General features: G+C 35.4%; 1 protein-coding gene across 1 annotated transcript in view; it reads right to left on the bottom strand.

The window, feature by feature from the left end:
- SCAMP1 (secretory carrier membrane protein 1) overlaps positions 1 to 22,312 on the bottom strand; it is a 96,652-nt gene that overhangs the window by 34,496 nt on the left and 39,844 nt on the right. Inside the window, exons 4-6 of the mRNA XM_012766767.3 lie at positions 21,882 to 21,990; positions 19,022 to 19,150; positions 14,344 to 14,503 (exon numbers count right to left, since the gene is read on the bottom strand). Coding sequence (XP_012622221.1) covers positions 14,344 to 14,503; positions 19,022 to 19,150; positions 21,882 to 21,990 — 398 coding nt within the window. The remainder of the gene's footprint in view (positions 1 to 14,343; positions 14,504 to 19,021; positions 19,151 to 21,881; positions 21,991 to 22,312) is intronic.

Raw genomic sequence — 22,312 nt, 5'->3', positions numbered from 1 at the left:
TAATCTATTAATATTTCCTCATCAGAATAAATAAAAGTTTCCTACTGCTTGCTATCTTGGCTCTTTCAGATCAAAGCCTACTGAAAACTGAATTTCAAATAAGCAAGTAGTTTTTGGTTTAATGTCGCAGCACAGTTTTAATAGAAAAGTTCTTCCCTAAATTTTCATTAAAAAGTGAGAAAATGAATTTATATAATCTTATAAAATTTACTTCACATGCCAAATCAATACCAGAGATATTAATTACAACTATAGTTTGGGGGAACAGGGGAAGACAAAGTATTTCACCATTTCAAAAGAGCTAATGGAAATGGTACATTTAACAATAACAAGGGGGCACAAATTAACTGAAGTACAGTACTAAATATCTTCACCTTTGGTAACAACACAGTGGATAAGAGTCTGTAGCTTTAAAGACAGACTTAAGTTTGAATCCAGACCCTCTCACTCAAAGGTGTGTAACTTTGGGCAAAAAACTAAGCCTGAGATTTTCTTTTTTTTTTTTTTTTGAGTCTCACACTTTGTTGCCCAGGCTAGAGTGAGTGCTGTGGCGTCAGTCTAGCTCACAGCAATCTCAAACTCCTGGGCTCAAGCAATCCTCCTGCCTCAGCCTCCCGAGTAGCTGGGACTACAGGAACGCACCACCATGCCCAGCTAATTTTTTCTATATATATTAGTTGGCCAATTAATTTCTTTCTATTTATAGTAGACATGGGGTCTCGCTCTTGCTCAGGTTGGTTTCGAACTCCTGAGCTCAAACGATCCACCCCCCTCAGCCTCCCAGAGAGCTAGGATTACAGGAGTGAGATTTTCCAAATGCAAAATGAGAGTGACAGTGCAACCTGCTTTTATGTGAATAAAATATGTAAAGTGGCCAGGCGTGGTAGCTCACGCCTGTAATCCTAGCACTCTGGGAGGCTGAGGCGGGAGGAACACTCAAGGTCAGGAGTTCGAGACCAGCCTGAGCAAGAGCAAGACTCCCGTCTCTACTAAAAGTAGAAAGAAATTAGCTGTACAACTAAAAATCTATAGAAAAAATTAGCCATCATGGTGGCGCATGCCTGTAGTCCCAGTTACTCGGGAGGCTGAGGCAGAAAGATTGCTTAAGCCCAGGAGTTTGAGGTTGCTGTGAGCTAGGCTAACGCCATGGCACTCTAGCCCAGGTGACAGAGTGAGACTCTGTCTCCAAAAAAGAAAAAAAAATACGTAAAGTGCTTAGCTGGGGATGCATAGGCACATAGTAAGCAATTAATAAATGTACTAGTGTAATAGAGGTATCAACAAGTAACAATACTACACCAAAATAAACTATTTTGCTCACAGAAGTGGCATTAGGCTGTTGATAACATAGAGCAAATTTCTATGGCTCGGTTGATAACTTAATCACTACTACAACAATCAAGACAGACATAAAATTCTTGATGATGTACAGGCATTAGAATAAAATGAAACATAAGAAATATACCTGCTTTTCTTGTCTTAGTTACTTAGGAGATACAAGACTATCTAAACCAGCCCTTTCTTCCCTCTTAATAACTTTATACTGAAATCAATTCTTTCTCCAAATGAGGGCTTTTAGAAATAGGCTTCAAAAGGTGGGATCATGAACTTCCCAAAATTGTACAAAAAATTTTGCATATGTGTGCTTTTTCAGGAAGAGGATTCAAAGATTTTAGATTTATGATAGAGTCTATAATTCAAAACTATTAAGAACTCACTAAACTAGTCTAGATAAAAAAAGCACAGGACTGGGATGAAAGAGACCCTGAACTCTCTTCTTCCCACCTATGTTCTCCCAAAAGCAAAGGGATACAATGGAAAGTTCATTTGAAATGAAATCATAAACCTAAATATTATTTAAACCTAGATTATAACCTGGGTCCAAGCTCTGGATCCTCTATACTTAACTGGCTCTATTTTGTAAAAATAGTTAACATTTGTTGAACATTATGTGCCAAGGACCATGCCATTACCATACATTACCCATTCAATCCTTATAACACCCTCATGAAGTAGACACTAATACTGACTGCATTTTATTGATAACAGGTTTAGGAAGGTTAAGTAATCCAAATATATAGCTAGTGACAAAAATGCTGGGATTTGTCTGTGTATCTATAAAGCGAATGTTCTTAACCATGTGATAAAATTATCTCTAAGATATTATTTCAATTCCATCTTCTCCAAGAAATCTAATTATCAATCAACAGAACACCACTATCTAAAGTTAAGAAATCCCAAAGACTCAATGTCTTTGAATTCTCAAAAAATTCTCAAAGAATTCTATTCCCCAGATGCAAATAATCACAATGATAAAAAAAAAAAAAAATTCCCTTGTGCAATGTTTTTCTCTTGAAAACATCTCTTTCAATCCAGTGTTTCTTACATAAGGAAAGCTTATAAATCTATTTTTCATTTATTACAGTTTAGGTTATTTAAAATACTCTCTTTTAAAAAGAGTCAGGGAGGATAGACAAAACAATAACAGATGAAATATTTTACTAAAACTTTTACTTGATTAGTCAAAGATTTTCATGAGTGACAACCAAAAATCTCACAATTACACTGCCAATGTAGAAAGCATAAACAGCTAAAGTCAGCCAGTAGCCAACCATTTTCATATTACCTTTAAATAGTAAAACTAAGCAATTTAAAGGAAAGCAAAAGTCAACATTGGTTAGATCCTAGGTCACAAATGAATTTTTTTCCAGGATATTACATAGACTATCCTCTTATAAAGCAGACGACTCAAACGTTTTTCTACAAATATGCCTCTATAATGCCTATATCAACAGAGAATACTGAACATAAGAGTTTGAGTTTTGACACATCATAAAACTATTTCTAATGTTTTTTATGTTACAAAGAACAGTTTAATATTAATTCTCCTACATGATTTGACTCTTATAAAGAATCCTATCACTCTTACACTACAAGCTTCCTAACTATTTAATCATATATTTTAAAAAATCCTTTTCCTCCCTAAATTCTTAAGTGTTAACATAACCTCAAATTCTCAATTAACTATCTTAACTTTACACTGTAGAGGTCAAGATAAAGTATGCATTGCTTTGTATAATAAAATGCCATAGGGAAAAACAATATACCTCATGAAATATTATCCAAAACAAGTAACTTTTATTAAACTAAAACTTCTACTTTATTACCAGGATCAATGCACCCTGAATTTCTTACTAAAAGTGTTATGATCCTATATATTATATTAATCTAAATCACCATTCTGTCCATCTTAGATCATGACTTGAAGAAAAAAATACACAGAACTCTTTCCTTGACTCTGTACCATATGCAATATATATTTAGTTTCTTCTTTACTAATTGTATTTCAAAACTAAACCCTAAACCTCCTTTTACTCAGTTAATAGCTGAAGAGCATGCTAATGGATAAGAGAAATAATCCTAATTTATCACCATAAAGAGTATAAACACAAATGCATACTGACAGAAATAATTTAATTTTTAATATAAGTTATATTATGTATTTCAATATATATTTCTTATATTTATATATGTGTGAATATATGTGTTTCACCCTACTCTTTCTGCCCCTAAACTACTCTTGGCTACACCATACATACATTTCTTACATACTTTTGCCGTTCCAGAATAATGCTGTTTATTCATATTTCCCTTTAAAATTAGATGTGTGCAAAGTAACCAGCTGATAGAACACAAATAGAATTAACTCATGAAAAGATGTGTTTTTAAAAATCTCATGCACCTTGTATTATTTTTATATTTACTGCAAATCTCAAATATTGTAACAGTGCAAGGGACTTAAAACTTGAAGCTAACACCTTCTTCAGCATCTCAGCTAGTCTTTAAGAAGACATTTGCCAATACTGATTTACTCTGAAGTGTAAATGATGCCATAGCACAATGAGATATCGTCACAAACAGGTTTACCTTCAAAGAGTAACTCACAGAAAGAATAACAAATGTTTTAAATATATATATGATAAAAAGAAAAACTAAAGTGATTTTAAAACTTCTTTAAATTAAAAAAAAAAAAGAACAGTTTAAAGACCAAAGAACTCTGTCTCATGACTAAGAAGGAACTTTCCGATATACTGCAGATGTAGAGGGGTAGGGCTTCTGCTTAGGCTAGAGAAAACTAGAGAGAGCACTGCTCCCAACTCTCACAACAACAATTTAAAAAACTGAATAATCTGCAAAATCATACTCATGAAAAGGGCAACCAATCAACCCAAAATATAACTCAGGAGAGATAAAAGACTAGCACTTGCTTGTTGGAGCAGACAACCAACAAAGAATTCAGCTAACACTTGTAATGAATTACCAAAGGCTAATGATAAGTTAGAGAGAGAATACAGAACCTCTAGGAGCCAAAGACCTGTGGGCATTCACACCTACTCACAGGCTCTACTCCATAAATCTCATCAGGTACTCAGAAGACAGACCAGAGGCAGGACTCACTCAGGGTATAGGTCTGAGGGAGGCAAACAGCAGCCACTGAAACTCCCTTTATCCCTTCAAAATAAAAGCATTAATGGGACAACAAATCCCATCTTCCTCAGGGCACACCTGAAGACCCACTACACCTAGGGAAAGGGCACAGGAAAAAACCCTAACCTTGGAGGAGGGACAGGAATATGTCCTGGTCCAGACTATTAGAGATACCTTACCAATGGGGAAGGAGCAGGATCACTGAGAAGGGTAGACCACCCCACTCCAGAGACAAAGCCTGCTAGGCTGAGGATGAACTAGACAAGAATATACACCTCTTCTCTCCTCAACCCTCACCCCCTCAACCATGCTAGCAAACAAAGTAACAAGTTAACAGCAATCTACTCCTGAGGGAAGAAAGTGTGGAGAAAAACCCACTCTGAGGGCCAGGCACAAAGGAGAGACCTAAAGCTAATGGAGCAGACACTGAGAAAAAGCCTCTGGAAAACAAGGCCTCACCCTAAACATAAGGTAACACCAAAAATTTGAATTCTGTGGGGAACTGAGGGCAATCATGGCAATTCCTGACTGGACTGCCTGAAACTTGTCCCCTTCCCACATAGGCACTAAAAGCCTAGCACAACAGAAAAAGGTATGTCCATTTCCAAGCACAACAGCTATTTATCTTAGTCTCTATTGTCTTCAAAGATATCCAACTTTTTTTTTTTTAGACTCTAGTCAAAAAGATAGACAACACGGCCAGATGCTGTGGCTCACACCTGTAATCCTAGGACTCTGGGAGGCCGAGGCGGGAGGATCGTTTGAGCTCACGAGTTTGAGACCAGCCTGAGCAAGAACGAGACCCCGTCTCCACTAAAAATAGAAAGAAATTAGCTGGACAACTAAAAAAATATAGAAAAAAATTAGCCAGGCATGGTGGCACACGCCTGTAGTGCCAGCCACTCGGGAGGCTGAGCAGGAGGATGGCTTGAGCGCAGGAGTTTGAGGCTGCTGTGAGCTAGGCTGACCCTAGGGCACTCTAGCCAGGGCAACAGAGTGAGACTCTGTCTCAAAAAAAAAAAAAAATGATGGACAACATGAATATAGAGATGAGGAATTTTAACATATATATAAAATATAGGATACAACCAAATGGATATGATAGAAATGAAAAATGCCAGTAACAGATAAAGAATAACTCTGAAAAGTTCATCAATATATTCAACACAGCTGAGGGTGAGGGAGACTCAGTGAACTCAAAAACAGAAATTATACAAACTGATATGTAAAAATAAAAGAGTGGAAAAAGAAGAGCAGCGTATCCAAGAACTTCAGAGCAACATCAAAAAGTCTGTTATATGTGTGACAGGAAATCCAGAAAAAGATGACAAAAAAGTGACAGAAGAAATATCTGAAAAGACAATGACTGAGAATTTTCCAAAATTAACAAAAGACTCTAAACCTGTGGTCCCCAACCCCCTGGCCGAAGACTAGTACCAGTCTGTGGCCTATTAGGAACTAGGCTGCATAGCAAGTGAGCTACAGTGAGGGAGCAAAGTTTCATCTGTATTTACAGCTGCTCCCCATCATTCGCATCACTGCTTGAGCTCTGCTACCTCCTGTCATATAAGCAGTGCCATTAATTACAAGAAAACAAGTGCAGGGCTCCCACTGATTCTGCATTATGGTGAGTTGTATAATTATTTCATTATATTATTACAATGTAATAATAACAGAAATAAAGTGCACAATAAAAAATGTGCTTGAATCATCCCAAAACCATCCCTCCCGCCCCCAAACTCCATGGAAAAATTGTCTTCCATGAAACCAGTCCCTGGTACCAAAAAGGTTAGGGACCACTGGTCTAAACCACAGATCCAAGAACATTAGAAAACACTACAGGTAAAACCAAAATACACATATACACATAACACACAACACCCATAAGCACTTTGGCACACCATATTCAAAAAGCCCAAAAAAATAAAGAAAAAATCTTGAAGATATACAGAGAAAATAAGACACACTACCCACAGACGAAGAAACAAAATATAGCAGACTTCTTGCCAGAAACTTTGCTAGCCAGAACACAAAGTGATGTGTTTTAAAGTACTGAAATAAAGAAAAACAACTCCCCTGCAAAACAAACAAAAAACCACTATGAACCCACAGTTTTATACTCACTGATAATCTCTCTCAAAAATGAATGAAAAATAAAGACTTACAAAAACTGGAGAACTGATTACCAGTAGACCTTTACTACAAAAAATATTAAAGGAAATTCTCGCAAAATGATTATGATATGATACAGAAACATGTATCTACACACACACACAATGAAAAGTGCTGAAATGGAATTAATAAAGGCCAGTGTAAAATTCATTTTTCCTTATTTTTAATTCTTACGAGACAAATGAGTACTTAAAAGTAGCAGCAATATACGGTGTGTTTCTAGTATATGTAAAAAGGAAATACATAACAAATATACACAAAGGACTGGGGGAAGAATTGGGAGTATCCTATTGGAAGGTCCTTGTAGTCACATGAAGCAGAGTAATATTATTTGAATATAGACTGATTAAAGATGTATATTATAAAAACTAGGGCATCACTAAACAGGATTCATACAGGAATAAAGTATAAAGAAATAGGGGAGAACACAGAATCACTAACAAATACTCAAATAATCCCAAAGAAGACAAAATGAAATGAAAAGGAAACAAAGAAGAGTTGGAACAAAAAGAAAATAGATGGTAAAATGACGATTTTAATGCAAGCAGAACAATAATTACATTACATATGAATGTCATAAACATGCTAATTTAAAACAACTGTCAGCTTTGATGCAAAAGCAAGACCCAAATACATGCTGCCAACCAAAAAAACTACATATAAATAACTAGATAAGTTAAAAGTGAAAGGACAAAAAAAGATGTAATATACAAACACAAATCAAAAGAAAGCTGACTGTAATAATATAAAGAAGATTTTAGAAAAAGGAGTATTACCAGGGATAAAAAGGGACATTACAAAATAATAAAGACGTTAAAGCACAAAGAAACCATATCGTAAATATGTATCCACCTAACAAGAGAGCTTCAACTAAATGAAACAAAACCTCACAGAACTAAAAAAAAAAAAAAAAAAAAAAAAAAAATCCACAATTTTTGAAGTTTGGAAACTTTAGCATACCTGTCTCTCAGGAAACAGTAAGTAGACAGAAAATTCAGTGTGGATGCAGAAGACCTGAACAACACTATTAACCAATTTGACCAAACTGACATTTAGAGAACATCCTACCCCAACAGCAGCAGGATATGCATTCTTTCAAGTGGATGCAGGAGTGTTCATTTCAGAGTTTTAAAGCAATCCTTAGCACTGTTATATCCACATGGTTTTTCACATGTGCTTCTGCACTCAATACATTATATGATATGTTGTTTTGGCTGAAAATGAAGAAATCAGTTTCACGTAGACATAGTCAGAAAAGGGAGAACCTTAAGCTTCCTCAGAGGAAGACCCCAAGAGTCCTTAGATCACACTTAGAAAAATTATCAAATAAGTTGCAAAAAAGTTAACAGGATATTTTTCTTCTCCATATTCTCAACACCAACTGGCACAGAACTTTATAACAAATAATAACTACTTTGGCTAAAAAACTACTCGAGAAATGAACATTGACAGTAAATATTCTATAGTAAATTAACCGTGTGGAGATCACTGAAGTACCTGGATTCATTACAAATTAAATGATAATCTAAATGTAATAAAGTGAAAAGGAACACAAAGCCCTAAATTTCTAGTCTGAAGGACTGGGTTAAAACCTCAGCTCCTAATGACCTACTCAAAAGACTGTAGAGATTAAACAACATAAAGTACTGAATATGACTTGCAGACTCTAAAAGCATTATATAATTGATATACACAAGTAAGAGAATATAAGTACTATGTTCTTCTGGTAGGTCTAGAGAAATATTATCTTTCCTCAGGAAGAATTTGAGACTTCATTTTGGAATCTAAAAAGAAAAATTCTCCTTTACTTGTTATATAGACAGGATGAAAAAAAGTTAATTTCAAATGGTAGCATTTTAACTCACATCAAACTAAGTTGAAAGACTAATTTAAATTCTAAAATGAAACTATCCTGAAGTTCTGAATACGTGTTTACACTTATAATCAAATATAAAGTATTTTATGGAAAAAATTAAATTGGCTTTCTGGTTCATACTCTACTACAGAATGTTTTTCAAGGTAAACAGTGTTATTGTTCATTTATATTTAATTTCTAATTTCCATTAGCAAAATATTCCAACATAAAAAAACATAATATCTCCATGGGTATTAAGTATGTCATAAAGAAATAAAGACACAAAAATGTTGTCTACTGCCCAGAGACAGTTTGCTTTAAAAAAGTATACCCAGATCTTCGGTTAAACATAATGGATTTAACATATTAGTTTACTCTCTCTCTCCCAAAGTATCACTGAAATGACAGTAAATAATTTTGCTTGTTTTTTTAAATCTATAAAACCACAGGAACAAAAACAGAGAGCTGATGGCAATAAAATTTTGTAAACTGCAAAGGAGCTGGACAAGTAGTAACTGATTCAACAAAGAAACTCAAGTAAGCAATGGACAAAGAACCAAACTGTTTTAAACTCCCTGAACCTTAGAAAAACCCAAAAACTGGACAAAAACACAAGCTACCTCTGCAATGCAATATGCAAGCCAGGGTGAAAACAGGAAGACTGGATAAAAGTCTATGTAAGAAGCAATCTGACACCCAGATACTTCCTTTACAGGGCAAATGACACTCTACAACCAAGACCAAAGACTGGACACTGACTTTCTGGAGAAGTTGAACCAAAAGGATTCTGAAAGCAGAATACTAGAACCAGCTGAGCACAATCATACTCAAAACAGGGAAATGAAGTGAATATTCACAGTCTGAATAATAGTAATAAGTAGCTTATACTGCTACTTCTTGATTTTTCATATGAATATTAGCTAGGGCCTTACTATTATAGAAAATAAGAATTTACCTTTCCTTTACATTCTTCTCTACATCCATGCCTATCATACACATGGACATTTTTTGTTTCCCTTACCTTCCCAATAAGCTAACCAGTAGCATTCTGGTTAGATGAGTAGTACTGCTCACTTATTGTGACTATGTAAATGTTATTCACAGCTGACATGAAGGATGCTGTAACTAGGTTTTCTTTCCTGCACAAGCATTTTAAATTTCCCTGGAGAGGGCAATTGTCTTTTGTTGCTATTTTTATATATACTTATCAGTAATTAATCTCTACTTATGTAAATCTCTTAACACATTCAAATTAAGAATTCTACCAATTTTGTCTTCCTGAAACTGTTTCTCTTAAAACCTTCAGACCTGCTCAAATCTAGAGCCCTAAACTGGCCACCCACTTGCCATCTTGACCTCTCTTCAACATTATCCTGGAAATAAATTAGACCCCTCTCTCTTGTTAGAGCTCCTATTTTCTGGATCCCATGTTTTCCTTTTTCTTGGTTTACTCTTTCATTTTGGCACAGCTCATCCTCTACTCTAGTAGTTTCCTGAGAAATGTCGCAGGAAAGATACACTTTTTGAAATCTTGCTGTCCATACCTTTACCCTTTACACTTAATAATTTAAATGAGTATTGAATTCTAGGTCAGAAAGTACATTTCCTTCAAATTGAAACCACCGTTCTACTGTCTTCTAGCTTTCAATGTTTTTATTAAAAAGACTGATGCCATCCTGATTCTTAGAAAATGAGTTCAGGAAATTCCCTAAAGAGTAGGAAAAAAAACAAAAGAATAGAAAACATGAGGAAAATAAATAACATTAAAATTTCCCAGAAGTTCCAATATCTTATTAACAAGGAGTTTTATTAAAAAGAATACAGGCCGGGCGCGGTGGCTCAAGCCTGTAATCCTAGCACTCTGGGAGGCCGAGGCGGGCGGATTGCTCGAGGTCAGGAGTTCGAAACCAGCCTGAGCAAGAGCAAGACCCTGTCTCTACTATAAATAGAAAGAAATTAATTGGCCAACTAATATATATATATATAAAATTAGCCGGGCATGGTGGCGCATGCCTGTAGTCCCAGCTACTCAGGAGGCTGAGGCAGAAGGATCGTTTGAGCCCAGGAGTTTGAGGTTGCTGTGAGCTAGGCTGACGCCACGGCACTCACTCTAGCCTGTGCAACAAAGTGAGACTCTGTCTCAAAAAAAAAAAAAGAATACAAAGAAGGCCGGGTGCAGTGGCTCACGCCTGTAATCCTAGCACTTTGGGAGGCCGAGGCGGGTGGATGGCTCGAGGTCAGGAGTTCGAAACCAGCCTGAGTGAGACCCAGTCTCTACTAAAAATAGAAAGAAATTAATTGACCAAGTAAAAATATATATAGAAAAAATTAGCCGGGCATGGTGGTGCATGCCTGTAGTCCCAGCTACTTGGGAGGCTGAGGCAGCAGGATTGCTTGAGCCCAGGAGTTTGAGGTTGCTGTGAGCTAGGCTGACGCCACGGTACTCACTTTAGTCTGGGCAACAAAGTGAGACTCTCTCTGTCTCAAAAAAAAAAAAAAAAAAAAAAAAAAAGAATACAAAGAAAACAGAAAGGAAGAAAAAAAAGAAATAATACCAATAATTTTGCCAGAATTTAAGGACCTAAAAGTCTTCAAAGACATCCAGAGTACACAGCATAATTAAAAATAATAATATTAATAATGACCTATTTTCATTGATTTTCAGAATACTAAGAATAGAGAAAAATTTTTAAAGGTTTTGAGAAAAGGAAAAAAAAATGAGCCACATTAAAGATTAAGAATCAAAATGGTATCAGATTTCTCAACAGAAATAGAGGATGCTAAAAGACAAGGGAATGATGCTTTCAAAATTTAGAGGGATATAATTGCCAACCTATACACAGCCAAACTGTAAGTTGACTGCAAGGTACAAAATAGGCATTTCCAGATGTGATAAGGTCTCAAAAATGAATCCCCTTTGTACTTATTTCTCAGCTATCTACAAAAGGATGTGCTATACCAAAAATGATAGAGCAAACCAAGAAAAGGAAGAGATGGGATAGATGGGACCCTGGTATAGGAATCCAGTACAAAAGAGGAAGAAAAGGAAATGCCAACAAAGACCAACCAGCCCAAATGAGGAGAATATGATCAAGGACTCTTAAGAGGGATGTCTCCAAAGGGAGGGCGGGAGATTACCTGATATTAATATATTTGATCACAGTTTCTCAATTATACCAGAGAATATGGAAAAAACCAGAAGGAGGAAGGATATGTGTGAACGTATGTGTGTAAAATGAAACAAGAGATCAAAACAAGACAATTTTTTTTAAAGACACAGAATCTTGCTCTGTTGCCCAGGTTGGAGCACAGTGGCATGAGCAGGGGTCCTCAAACTTTTTAAACAGGGGCCAGTTCACTGTCCCTCAGACCACTGGAGGGCTGGACTATAGTTTAAAAAAAAACTAGGCCGGGCAAGGTGGCTCACGCTTGTAATCCTAGCACTCTGGGAGGCTGAGGTGGGCAGATAGCTCAAGGTCAGGAGTTCAAAATCAGCCTGAGTGAGACCCCATCTCTACTATAAAAAAAAAAAAAAAAGAAAGAAATTAATTGGCCAACTAATATATATAGAAAAAATTAGCCAGGCATGGTGGCGCATGCCTGTAGTCCCAGCTACTCGGGAGGCTGAGACAGGAGGATTGCTTGAGCCCAGGAGTTTGAGGTTGCTGTGAGCTAGGCTGATGCCACAGCACTCACTCTAGCCTGGGCAACAAAGGGAGACTCTGTCTCAAAAAAAAACAAAACAAAAAAAAACTATGAACAAATTCCTATGCACACTGCACATATCTTATTTTGAAGTAAAAAAACAACCAGGCAAAAACACCCGCATGTGGCCCAAGGGCTGTAGTTTGAGGACGTCTGGACAGCAACCTCCAATTCCTGGACTCAAGCCATCCGCCCACCTCAGCCTCCCAAGTAGCTAGGACTATAGGCGCATGCCACCACACCTGGCTAATTTTTTGAAAAATTTTTTTGTAGAAACAGGGTCTATGTTGCTCAGAGAGGTCTCAAACTCTAGGCCTCAAGCGATCTTGCTGTCTCACCCTCCCAAAGTGCTGGGATTACAGCCATGAGCCACAGCACCCAGCCAACAGGGCAGTTATTTACCATAGTAGTAGTATTGCAAAGAACAAAATGTAATCACAGTATACCAAAAAGCCCAGCTGTAAATACTATTTACACAGTAATCAGTAAAGAAATCCAAATATTAATCTAACCTAAAATCATTATGTTAGATGTAATGGAAAGACTATGGGGAGAAAGAATGTTGTTTATGCTGAGGGCGACGCAGCACCACAAGCTACAGAAAAGCTGAAAGTTCATCTTCCATAGCAGAAAATGAGTAAAAGACAACTAAAAGTTAAAAATCAAGAAATGAAAGTTCACTTCCAGTATCACAGAGTGAGGAAGTTAAAAAAATCAGGCAGATGCTAGATGTCAAAATAAAAAATTAAAAAGCCTTATTAGCCAGGCTTAAATAACAAGGAAAAGAGCAGCAATAACCTTCTTCCATAACTCTCTAACCCCCATTGTGGGTCAGATCCTTTTCATTCCTCTCTAACCAACAACTACAGGGGAACCTCCTCCCCTATTTCTTGACAACCAATCTCTCATATTCCAATGTATCCAATGGTTCTTTCTTCCCTTTCCTCCCTCTTCCCTTCATTCCATTTCTAATCAATTTACTTTTCTGTTGTCTGACATCTTTTCTCTCCAAATGCCCTACCATCTCCTTTTTTCTTCTGTTTTCCCCTATTTGCAGATATGGGTTTCTAACTGTGTGTCTGTGGAGAGAGAGAGAGAGAGAGAGACCGATTGATTCTGGTTAATTAAAGAGATTTTAGGATGAAATGAAAAAAACTGAACAACTGAATGTGGTCCTCTAATTTCCCTAACACATCATTTGCACAACAAAGGCCTATACCCTAGTAATGTTGTCCCTTATTCATGAGAGTTGAAAAGGCTTATTTGTATGAATTTAACTCAAATAAAAATGAGTTGATAAACTATTTAATACATAGGCCCATAGAGGACTATCATTTCAACCAGTATTTCCCAATGTTTATTTCTTAAAGCAATGGTTCAACATGTGCTTCACAGAAAAAAATGGTTTCATGATCAAGTCACAAAATACAACGCACACTAGGCACTTAAAGGGTCTAAGAAATTCTGAAATGAAAAAACTTACTAACTTTACTATCCAGCTGTTATGAAACTTATTAAGCTAATGAACTCTTTTTTTCCCACAACATCCTACAGAATATGCATTTAGAAAACGTTAATTCTAACCACTGATTAAAATATACTATACAAAGTATTATACTTAATCTTGTAGCATAGTTTTTAAAATGTTATTGCCTTTGGAAAAGCCAAAAATGAATTTACAGAGAAACTAATTACTAAGTTGCTAGGTGAAAATGACTTATTTTAAATATTGCATGTATTTTACCTTCCCTAGGTTCATTTAAAAATTAAGACTAAAATCACCAATGGTAATTTTGAAGGCAGGGGATGGGTAAAGACCAAAATTTTCCTTAAGGTCAAGTATACCACATGAAATAGAATATTTTACAAATATTAAATATTTAATACCATTTTTATTTTTCCTTCATTATTTTTCATGCTTGATCTTTTTTTTGAATGGGAGAAAAGAATGGGATTTTTTTTAACTTATAAAATCCAACAAATACACATGCTACTGGGCTTTTCTGAAGGTATGTTATACAATAAAAAATTTTTTAATGAAAATGTGTCGACTTTTCCTTTAAGGTATATTACTATTTACTTCAAAGTTTTAAAGAATATATTTTAAAATACACACATTTTACCTGAAAGCTCCGTAAAGTGGTCTGTACCAACAGACAAATGAACAAGGAGTAAAAAGCAAGAACCACAGGATACTCAATCCAAAATCAACCCCTCTTGAAGAATCAACACAAAACCAAGCTGTGCATCCGAAGATATTTAGAAACAGTGTTACGGCGTGGACTGTGGAATCAGAAAACAAAATAGAAAGAAATATTTACATTCAATTTATGAATTCAACAATTATAAATGAAAAAATACTTCCTAAGAGCAAATGAATTCTATCTCATGTTTCTATTTAGTGTTTTTCAAAACACTGCTATGTCTTACACATTGGATTTGAAAACAAACTATACACAAAAAAGGGAGTCCTAATACATGAACTATTTGGCAAAAGTTCCGGTGGCAACCAGAGAACCATGACCTTAAGGGCTTCTCTGTGAAGGAAACATGATGTGTCTCCTGATTCAAGGTCCGGGAAGAACTGTAGTGTCTGCTAGAAGAACAAAGATTTGGGAGGAAAAAATGATCCTATATTCAGAACTGTATTTTCACAGAATGGGGCTGCAGACTAAAAACTGTAGTAAAAACACTAATACAGTAGCAATTTCCAATAACTATATAGTCAATGTATAAGGATTATTAATTCATCTTCACAAAATTGTCCATTGTCCTGAAAAAAAATGTGTTCTGGTAGAGGATTAAACTTCCTAAACCCCTCACCCCACTCCTCCACACTACACAATGCATTTCAGCTGTTCTGGCAGGCCATGCCTTTGGTTAATACAAATAGGTTCTGGCAAATTCCTCATATGCTGTTAATAAGTACTTTCCCTGACAGACCAAGAACAAAAAATCTGAATAACATCTAACTACACTATAATCCTAAAGAACCATTGTAATAACTTTTAAAAGAATTTTTTAAAAATTTATTCACAGGCTGAGTTTATCACAGGAAATAAATTCTTATACAAGCTAAAAGAAATGTTCAATGGAAATTATGAATACAAAAAAAATGCCAACAAACTACTTAAACTGAAATTAAAAAATGGGAAAACCTTTTGGATCTAAATAAAAACATTTAAACATATTAAAAACAAACTAAAATCTCTTTATGAGTCAAAAATAATAATTAATGAAACAGTATAAACACACATTCTATGATGCTCCATATTTGCTCTCATCTAATTACTAGATAAATAAACAAGCTCTAGAGTAAGAAAGGAGCTCCAGAGGAAGAGTGAAGACACCTAGGTTACAGTCAGATAATATTAAACCAGTCACTTGACCTCTATGAGCATCGATATTTCAGCTATATCCAGTCTTAAAATTCCATTCAATTCTATCACAAAATAAAGACTTGCACTTATTACTCTCCCATTAGGGTTTTTAACACACATGAAAGAAAGCTGGGTAGTCCTAATAAATTTACTTAAAATCCTTTGCCTCAAAATAAGGGTAGTTTTGTTAAGAGCTTAAAAACAGAATTCAAAAGAAAAAGAAAATTATTAACTCTGCAGCATTAAATAGAATCCGGTTATCTAAAGAAGTTTTAAATGTTAAGAACATTCTAACTTAAATTTCAATCTTCAGAGAAATAACTTTTAAAGCCTTATCTCCTAGTCCAGTTAAAGACAAAATGTGTATGTTTTAAAGTTCACAAAAATTTTTTTCAATTACAGATTAAAAATAGCAATTTAATTTTGTGTAATAAAATTTTTTTCTAAATGTTTTCAACGTAACCAACAACCATGATCAATGAATCATTTACTTGTACCCCAAAGACTTAAAATGTCCATGGCTAATTACTGAACAATCTGTCCAATTATGCAGAGTTCAAAAAACATACAAAAAAGCAAGGTACTTTGAAATGCATGACTCTATGTTGCTAATTTCAATACAATTTCAGAGAGAAATGAATCTATGCCAGTGGACTCCAAATGTAGATAGAACACTAAAGAAATCACTTGATTTTCATTATTGGATTATATGATTTGCAATCTGAACAACTCTCATTCATGTAAAACTTTAATTTGCTTTACTAAGCACTCAAATCTGTCAGTGGACCTAAATTTGCAACCATTGCTACAGTAGTCTTGATAAATTCTGAATTACAATATAGACACCAAAAATAAACAGTATATTGTCATCTTCACTAAATGGTGTTGACTTATTTTTCTTTTCTAATTCAAGAGTACATTCAAAGAGGTTCATCTTACAGTGATATTTCTAATTACTTCAGTTCATTTATAGATTATATTATCTGCTTCAAATAAGGTAATTTTGAAAGCATATCTTCATGATATTCAGTTAAAAATGTAAATTATTTCATTTCAGTACTTTGTAAGTGTTATAACATGGAAATCTAGGCCCAGGGCTCTATAGTTAAGCTATCCAACTCCAACCTTACTTGTATAATGTTGGACAAGTTATTCAAATTCTCTAAGCTTTAGTTTTCCTATCTACAAAACAAAATAACATACTATCTGCTTCACATGTGAATAGGATTTAATAAGACAATGTATACAAAGTGATTATTAGTATTGTGCCTGGTACAAAGTAAATCCTCAATAAATGTTAGCTCTTATTATGAAAGCATTAGTCAATCCCAATATCAACAATAGGTGAATACTTCTTGAAAATAATTTATTAAAACAGCCTATATTCTATAAAATGTAGGTACATTACTAAGCTGACAGTAGATCTTACTTTGTTCCAGGTAATGCTTCTTCAAAACTGAACCCTAACTGGAATTTTGAGACCTTTCTGAATATAGTTAACAGACCTGTCAATTGAAAAGGGCTGGGGAAAACTATAGTCAACTACATTATTTCTGAGAAACTCAGAAAGTGATTATTTCTAAGACAAAACAGAACCATTTTAAAACACTTAGCATTGGTAAAGTAGTTAATAACCATTTAGTTAAAATAAACTATCTTCCCCCTTCAATCTTTATTTACTAAATCCCTTAATTTCTATCTCAACCCCATCTCTTCCACCAAAAAAATATTTTCTAGTCCCAGCCACTTGGGAGCTGAGGCAGGAGGATCCCTTGAGCCCAGAAGTTTGAATCCAGCCTGGGCAACATAGTGAGACCCCACCTCACAAAAAAAAAGAATATTTTTCATTAAGTCAAAGAACATATATCGAAAATGCTAGGCCACTCTTTGCCCATTTAAAAATATACATATATATAAAATATAAATGCATATATACTGATACATTAATTGAGTTGGTTAGCACATACATATATGGAATCATACTTTAATATCAAAAATATATAATACTACTGACACTGGGTATTCATCAAAAGACATCAGATCAAGAACAATATCTCAAAAAGAAATTAAGAGTTAAAAATGTACATAAGGAATTACTTCTTAAATTCCAAAACAACTCCCATATGTGAAGAATGCTCCTAAAAGATTTTGAGGGAAATTATCTTACCCATTTGGTGGGGGTAAGAGGGAGTCTCACTAATCCTAACGTAAAAACATACAAATTTCCTCCATCAAGAACATACCATACGAGTTATTCATTAACCCAAATGTTGCACAGGTAAGAAGCCAAGACAGCTACCGTTTCCCAGAAAATAAGACCTACGCATAAAATAAGCCCTAGCAGGATTTCTAAGCAGTTACGCAATATGAGCCCTACCCCCAAAATAAGACCTAGTGATGGGCGTGGCTACACAGCCTATCTGCACAACCCATGCATTTTGTCACAGAGCGGTAAAGAAGACGAACAGCCCCCTTTTCATCTGCCCCATCCTGACAGCTACTATCCCAGAGGTGACCGGAAAGGCAGCCCCACCAACAAGGTTGGCTCCCCCTGTCAGGTCCCCATCATCCTCTGCATGCTGCAAGCTGAGGCTTTGAGAGGAAAATAACACATCCCCTGAAAATAAGCCCTAGCATGTCTTCTTGAGGAAAGATAAATATAAGACCCTGTCTTATTTTCGGGGAAACACGGTACCTCCCCTTATGACATAATGATATCAAATAAGTCTGAGGCTACTGTTTGGAAGAAAAATGAAACAGAGAGTAAGTGGGAAGTCTGTGTACATACAACAGAACTGTTAACAGCTTGACATTTAATTTTAGTATTTCATGAGTTGTAATTATACTCAAAGCAATGTAAGCATCACAGCCTAAAAATGTATGTTCTAACATTCCTAAAATATCCTATATTAGGTATTTTCAATAATATTATAAAAGTATTCACAACCACTTAAAATGAAAAGTAAACTATGCTCAGAGCTATGAAAAAATCTTACCATTTATAATATTACAATATTGTATGCCCCTTTTAAAAAGTAGCCACAATGCCTACATTTAACAGAATTTTTTTAAACAACGTTCCTCTGCATAAAAATAGCATGCATAATTTATTCAAAGCAAATCATGCCTAGATAACTTCTTTCAAGGAACAAGAATCATTACACAATTCTACCCATGGGACAGAGAAGTTGTTCTTTCCTTAAAAGAATGCCAGTTCTCAGTAAATAAGTTTTTCTCTTCCAAGGACTTATAGTGTACAATTTGAAGTACCTAAACATGGTATGTTTCACTCTGAAAATATTATTATAAAAAATGAAAACCAATTTACTATACTATCCTTAATATAATAGTTCCACAAAAAGGTGGATTTTGACAACAAAATATAAACTCTAAAGAAATATATAATTTGTTCTATACTCACACATCCACAAGTAGTACATAAGCTTTACTGTCTTTTGGAATTCTACAGGAATGTCTACAGAAAAATCCTGATAGAAACAAGGTCCAACAGGAAAATTTCCAGGAAGAGGTGGCCAATTATTTTTTCTGCCTGTAAATTAAAAAAACAAAACAAGTTATTTGCATTATAACAAATATGTGCTATTCTGACTTTTGGTTTCATAATAAAGACCATCCCTATCTATTATTTTAATAGATGCTATTTTAAAAATTAATACTATATCTCTATACTCCTAGAACTTTGGACACCAAGGTTTTTTTTTTTTTTTTGAGACAGAGTCTCACTTTGTTGTCCAGGCTAGAGTGAGTGCTGTGGCATCAGCCTCGCTCACAGCAACCTCAATCTCCTGGGCTCAAGCAATCCTACTGCCTCAGCCTCCTGAGTAGCTGGGACTATGGGAATGTACCACTATGCCCAGCTAATTTTTTTGTATACATATTTTTAGTTGGTCAATTAATTTCTTTGTATTTTTAGTAGAGACGGGGTCTCACTCAGGCTGGTTTCGAACTCTCAACCTCGAGCAATCCGCCCACCTCGGCTTCCCAGAGTGCTAGGATTGATTACAGGAATGAGCCACCACGCCCAGCAGCCAAGCTTTTTAAAATTTAAAAATTTTCTCAGAATATCACCTTAGAAAACCTTAGATGGCAAAATAATTTTCCACTTATCATATCAAATCCTGTTTAGCAGAAACCAATCATGTACAGAAAAAACAAGAAACAAAAAGAAAACACATGGACATACCCTGTGATTCTGCCCTAAAAATAGATTTACTTCAAAAAGTCCCAACAGCCTGGATGTCATGGAAAGATCATCTAGTTTTTAAACTTCAATTTCTTCCTCAGCATCCTAAATCTTCAAATATATATCTGTTATTATTCCTAACTCATGTGGAGAGAGGTCAGCTTCTGAATTCTTCAAGAAGCTGATCTTCTCTCCATGAAGAAACAGAATATTAAACCAACACCAAAGAATCAAATTTAGAAATCTTTAAGTTCAGAAAAAAAAATAATATCCAAAAGACATATGTAAGAAAATCATAAAACTGTGAGAAAACATGAAACAGTCATGAGAAAGAAGTAGAGAAATTATGGAACCTTCAAAAACAGAGAAAAGCAAATTCAACCTGTGAGGGTAGAAAATATGTCTATATAAAGAAATTAGACTGAAAAATTCAATTTTACACACTTTTTACAGACCAGGAAAATTTTCACAGTGGAAAAAAGCAGGACTTAACATTTCAGATCCTCCCCAATGTGCCTCCTCTGCTACATTTCTCATACTGTTCAAATTCCATATAGTTCATACATTTCTCATGCCAGTCTCATAATAGTTGAGAAGAGGGGAGAGTAGCAGTAAAGAACAGAGGCTCTGGAACCAGAACTGCCTAGCCAATTACCTGCTAGGTGGCCTTGGGCAACTTGACCTCTATAAACCTTAATTTCTATTCTGTAAAATGAGAATAACAACTCTAGCATCCTTTGCAGGATTGTAATGAGGATTAAATATGAGTTAAAAGGTGAAAAATACTAAGATGTACTACAAAAGTCTATTAATTTCCCACTCTTCATTACCACTTTTACTAAAATACCTCTTATGGAAATCACCTGTTATTAGTCAGTACTAAAGAAATAAGACTGATTTTGTTTATAGGTATTTAAGAAACATTGATCCCAAGTAAACCTTTAGTTTCTCTTCTATAGATGCTGTCTCTGATGCTGCAAGCAAGAAGATGACCCATGATAAATGTATTCTCATGAGGCCCTAGACTTACACATTGTATTTAATAAGACAAGGAAGAAATAGTTCTGTATACTATTGTTGCCCTAGCTTTGCATTCCATCCCTATCCCAGACATCCTGACCAATGACTTATCTAGCTTTTATAACTTCTCACCTAGACACTGCTAGTCTTCCCTAAGAGATCCAAATGAAGTGATCTTTGGTAGTCAAGGCTGAACAGATTTTATAGCAAACAATTCAGCATGTACTAATTTCTTTGTCACTATATAAAAATACTTTAGGCTTCCAAGGGTCAGTGCAAACATTTTTCTAACATGGTCTGACAAATATGATAAACTTGTGAGGACAAGGGTAGAGATAATATAAAACTGGTCTGAATAAATCAGCTAAGAGTCAAAAGTAGGGCACACTCAAATGTACTCAAACATTCAATAGAACCAAAGAGGACCCAAGCACAGAATAAAAGGCTCCTGGCCTTAGAATAAGATAAAATCGGCCGGGCGCTGTGGCTCACGCCTGTAATCCTAGCTCTTGGGAGGCCGAGGCGGGCGGATTGCTCAAGGTCAGGAGTTCAAAACCAGCCTGAGCAAGAGCGAGACCCCGTCTCTACTATAAATAGAAAGAAATTAATTGGCCAACTGATATATATATAAAAAAATTAGCCGGGCATGGTGGCGCATGCCTGTAGTCCCAGCTACCTGGGAGGCTGAGGCAGAAGGATCACTCGAGCCCAGGAGTTTGAGGTTGCTGTGAGCTAGGCTGACGCCACGGCACTCACTCTAGCCTGGGCAACAAAGTGAGACTCTGTCTCAAAAAAAAAAAAAAAAAAAGATAAAATCACTACATTCACATTCACTTTGTGTGTGATGAAACTAACACTGTTCTAATCCATCAAACCACTATGCAAATCAGCAACAGCTACACAGTATCACCTAGGCAATCTGCTGTGTCTAATCTCTTTGCTAGAAGAGGACAACAGGGCAGGGTTTTATCCACAATCCAAATGACCTAGGAGCTAGTAAAGATACAATTTAAAGTGTTTAGAAGTTCTTTTTATCTCAAACTCCTTTGGATACTACCATGTTGACTGAGGTTTTGCATTTCTCGTTCTCGACGATCTAATTCTGCAGCTTTTCTTTCTAGTTCTTCCTGACGCTTAAGAAGTTCAGCTTGGGCCAAGGCATGTTCCTAAACAACAACAACAAAAAAGAAATCAACACATGAATACATCTGTCGGGAGTATAAAATATTTTAACATTTACATGCTATCTCCTACTCTTCTATTATGATAGAAATCTAATTCAACTGTACTTCCAAAATATAGGGATTCATTGAAGACCATAGTTTCAGAAAAGTTCATGAGGATATTTAGTCCATTTTGGTTTTTTAACTATTAAAACCCTCAGTAGGGATGTTGGGTCCATATGGACAGAAAAAAAACCTCTCTTACTAAGAGTAGTCAGAGTCCTGAGGTAATCTAGAAAATGAAATAAGGTGATCTCTGTGCCTA

This window comes from Microcebus murinus, chromosome 11 (genome assembly GCF_040939455.1).
Source record: "Microcebus murinus isolate Inina chromosome 11, M.murinus_Inina_mat1.0, whole genome shotgun sequence".
Taxonomy (NCBI): domain Eukaryota; kingdom Metazoa; phylum Chordata; class Mammalia; order Primates; family Cheirogaleidae; genus Microcebus; species Microcebus murinus.
This window is presented reverse-complemented; position numbering and strand designations above follow the sequence as displayed.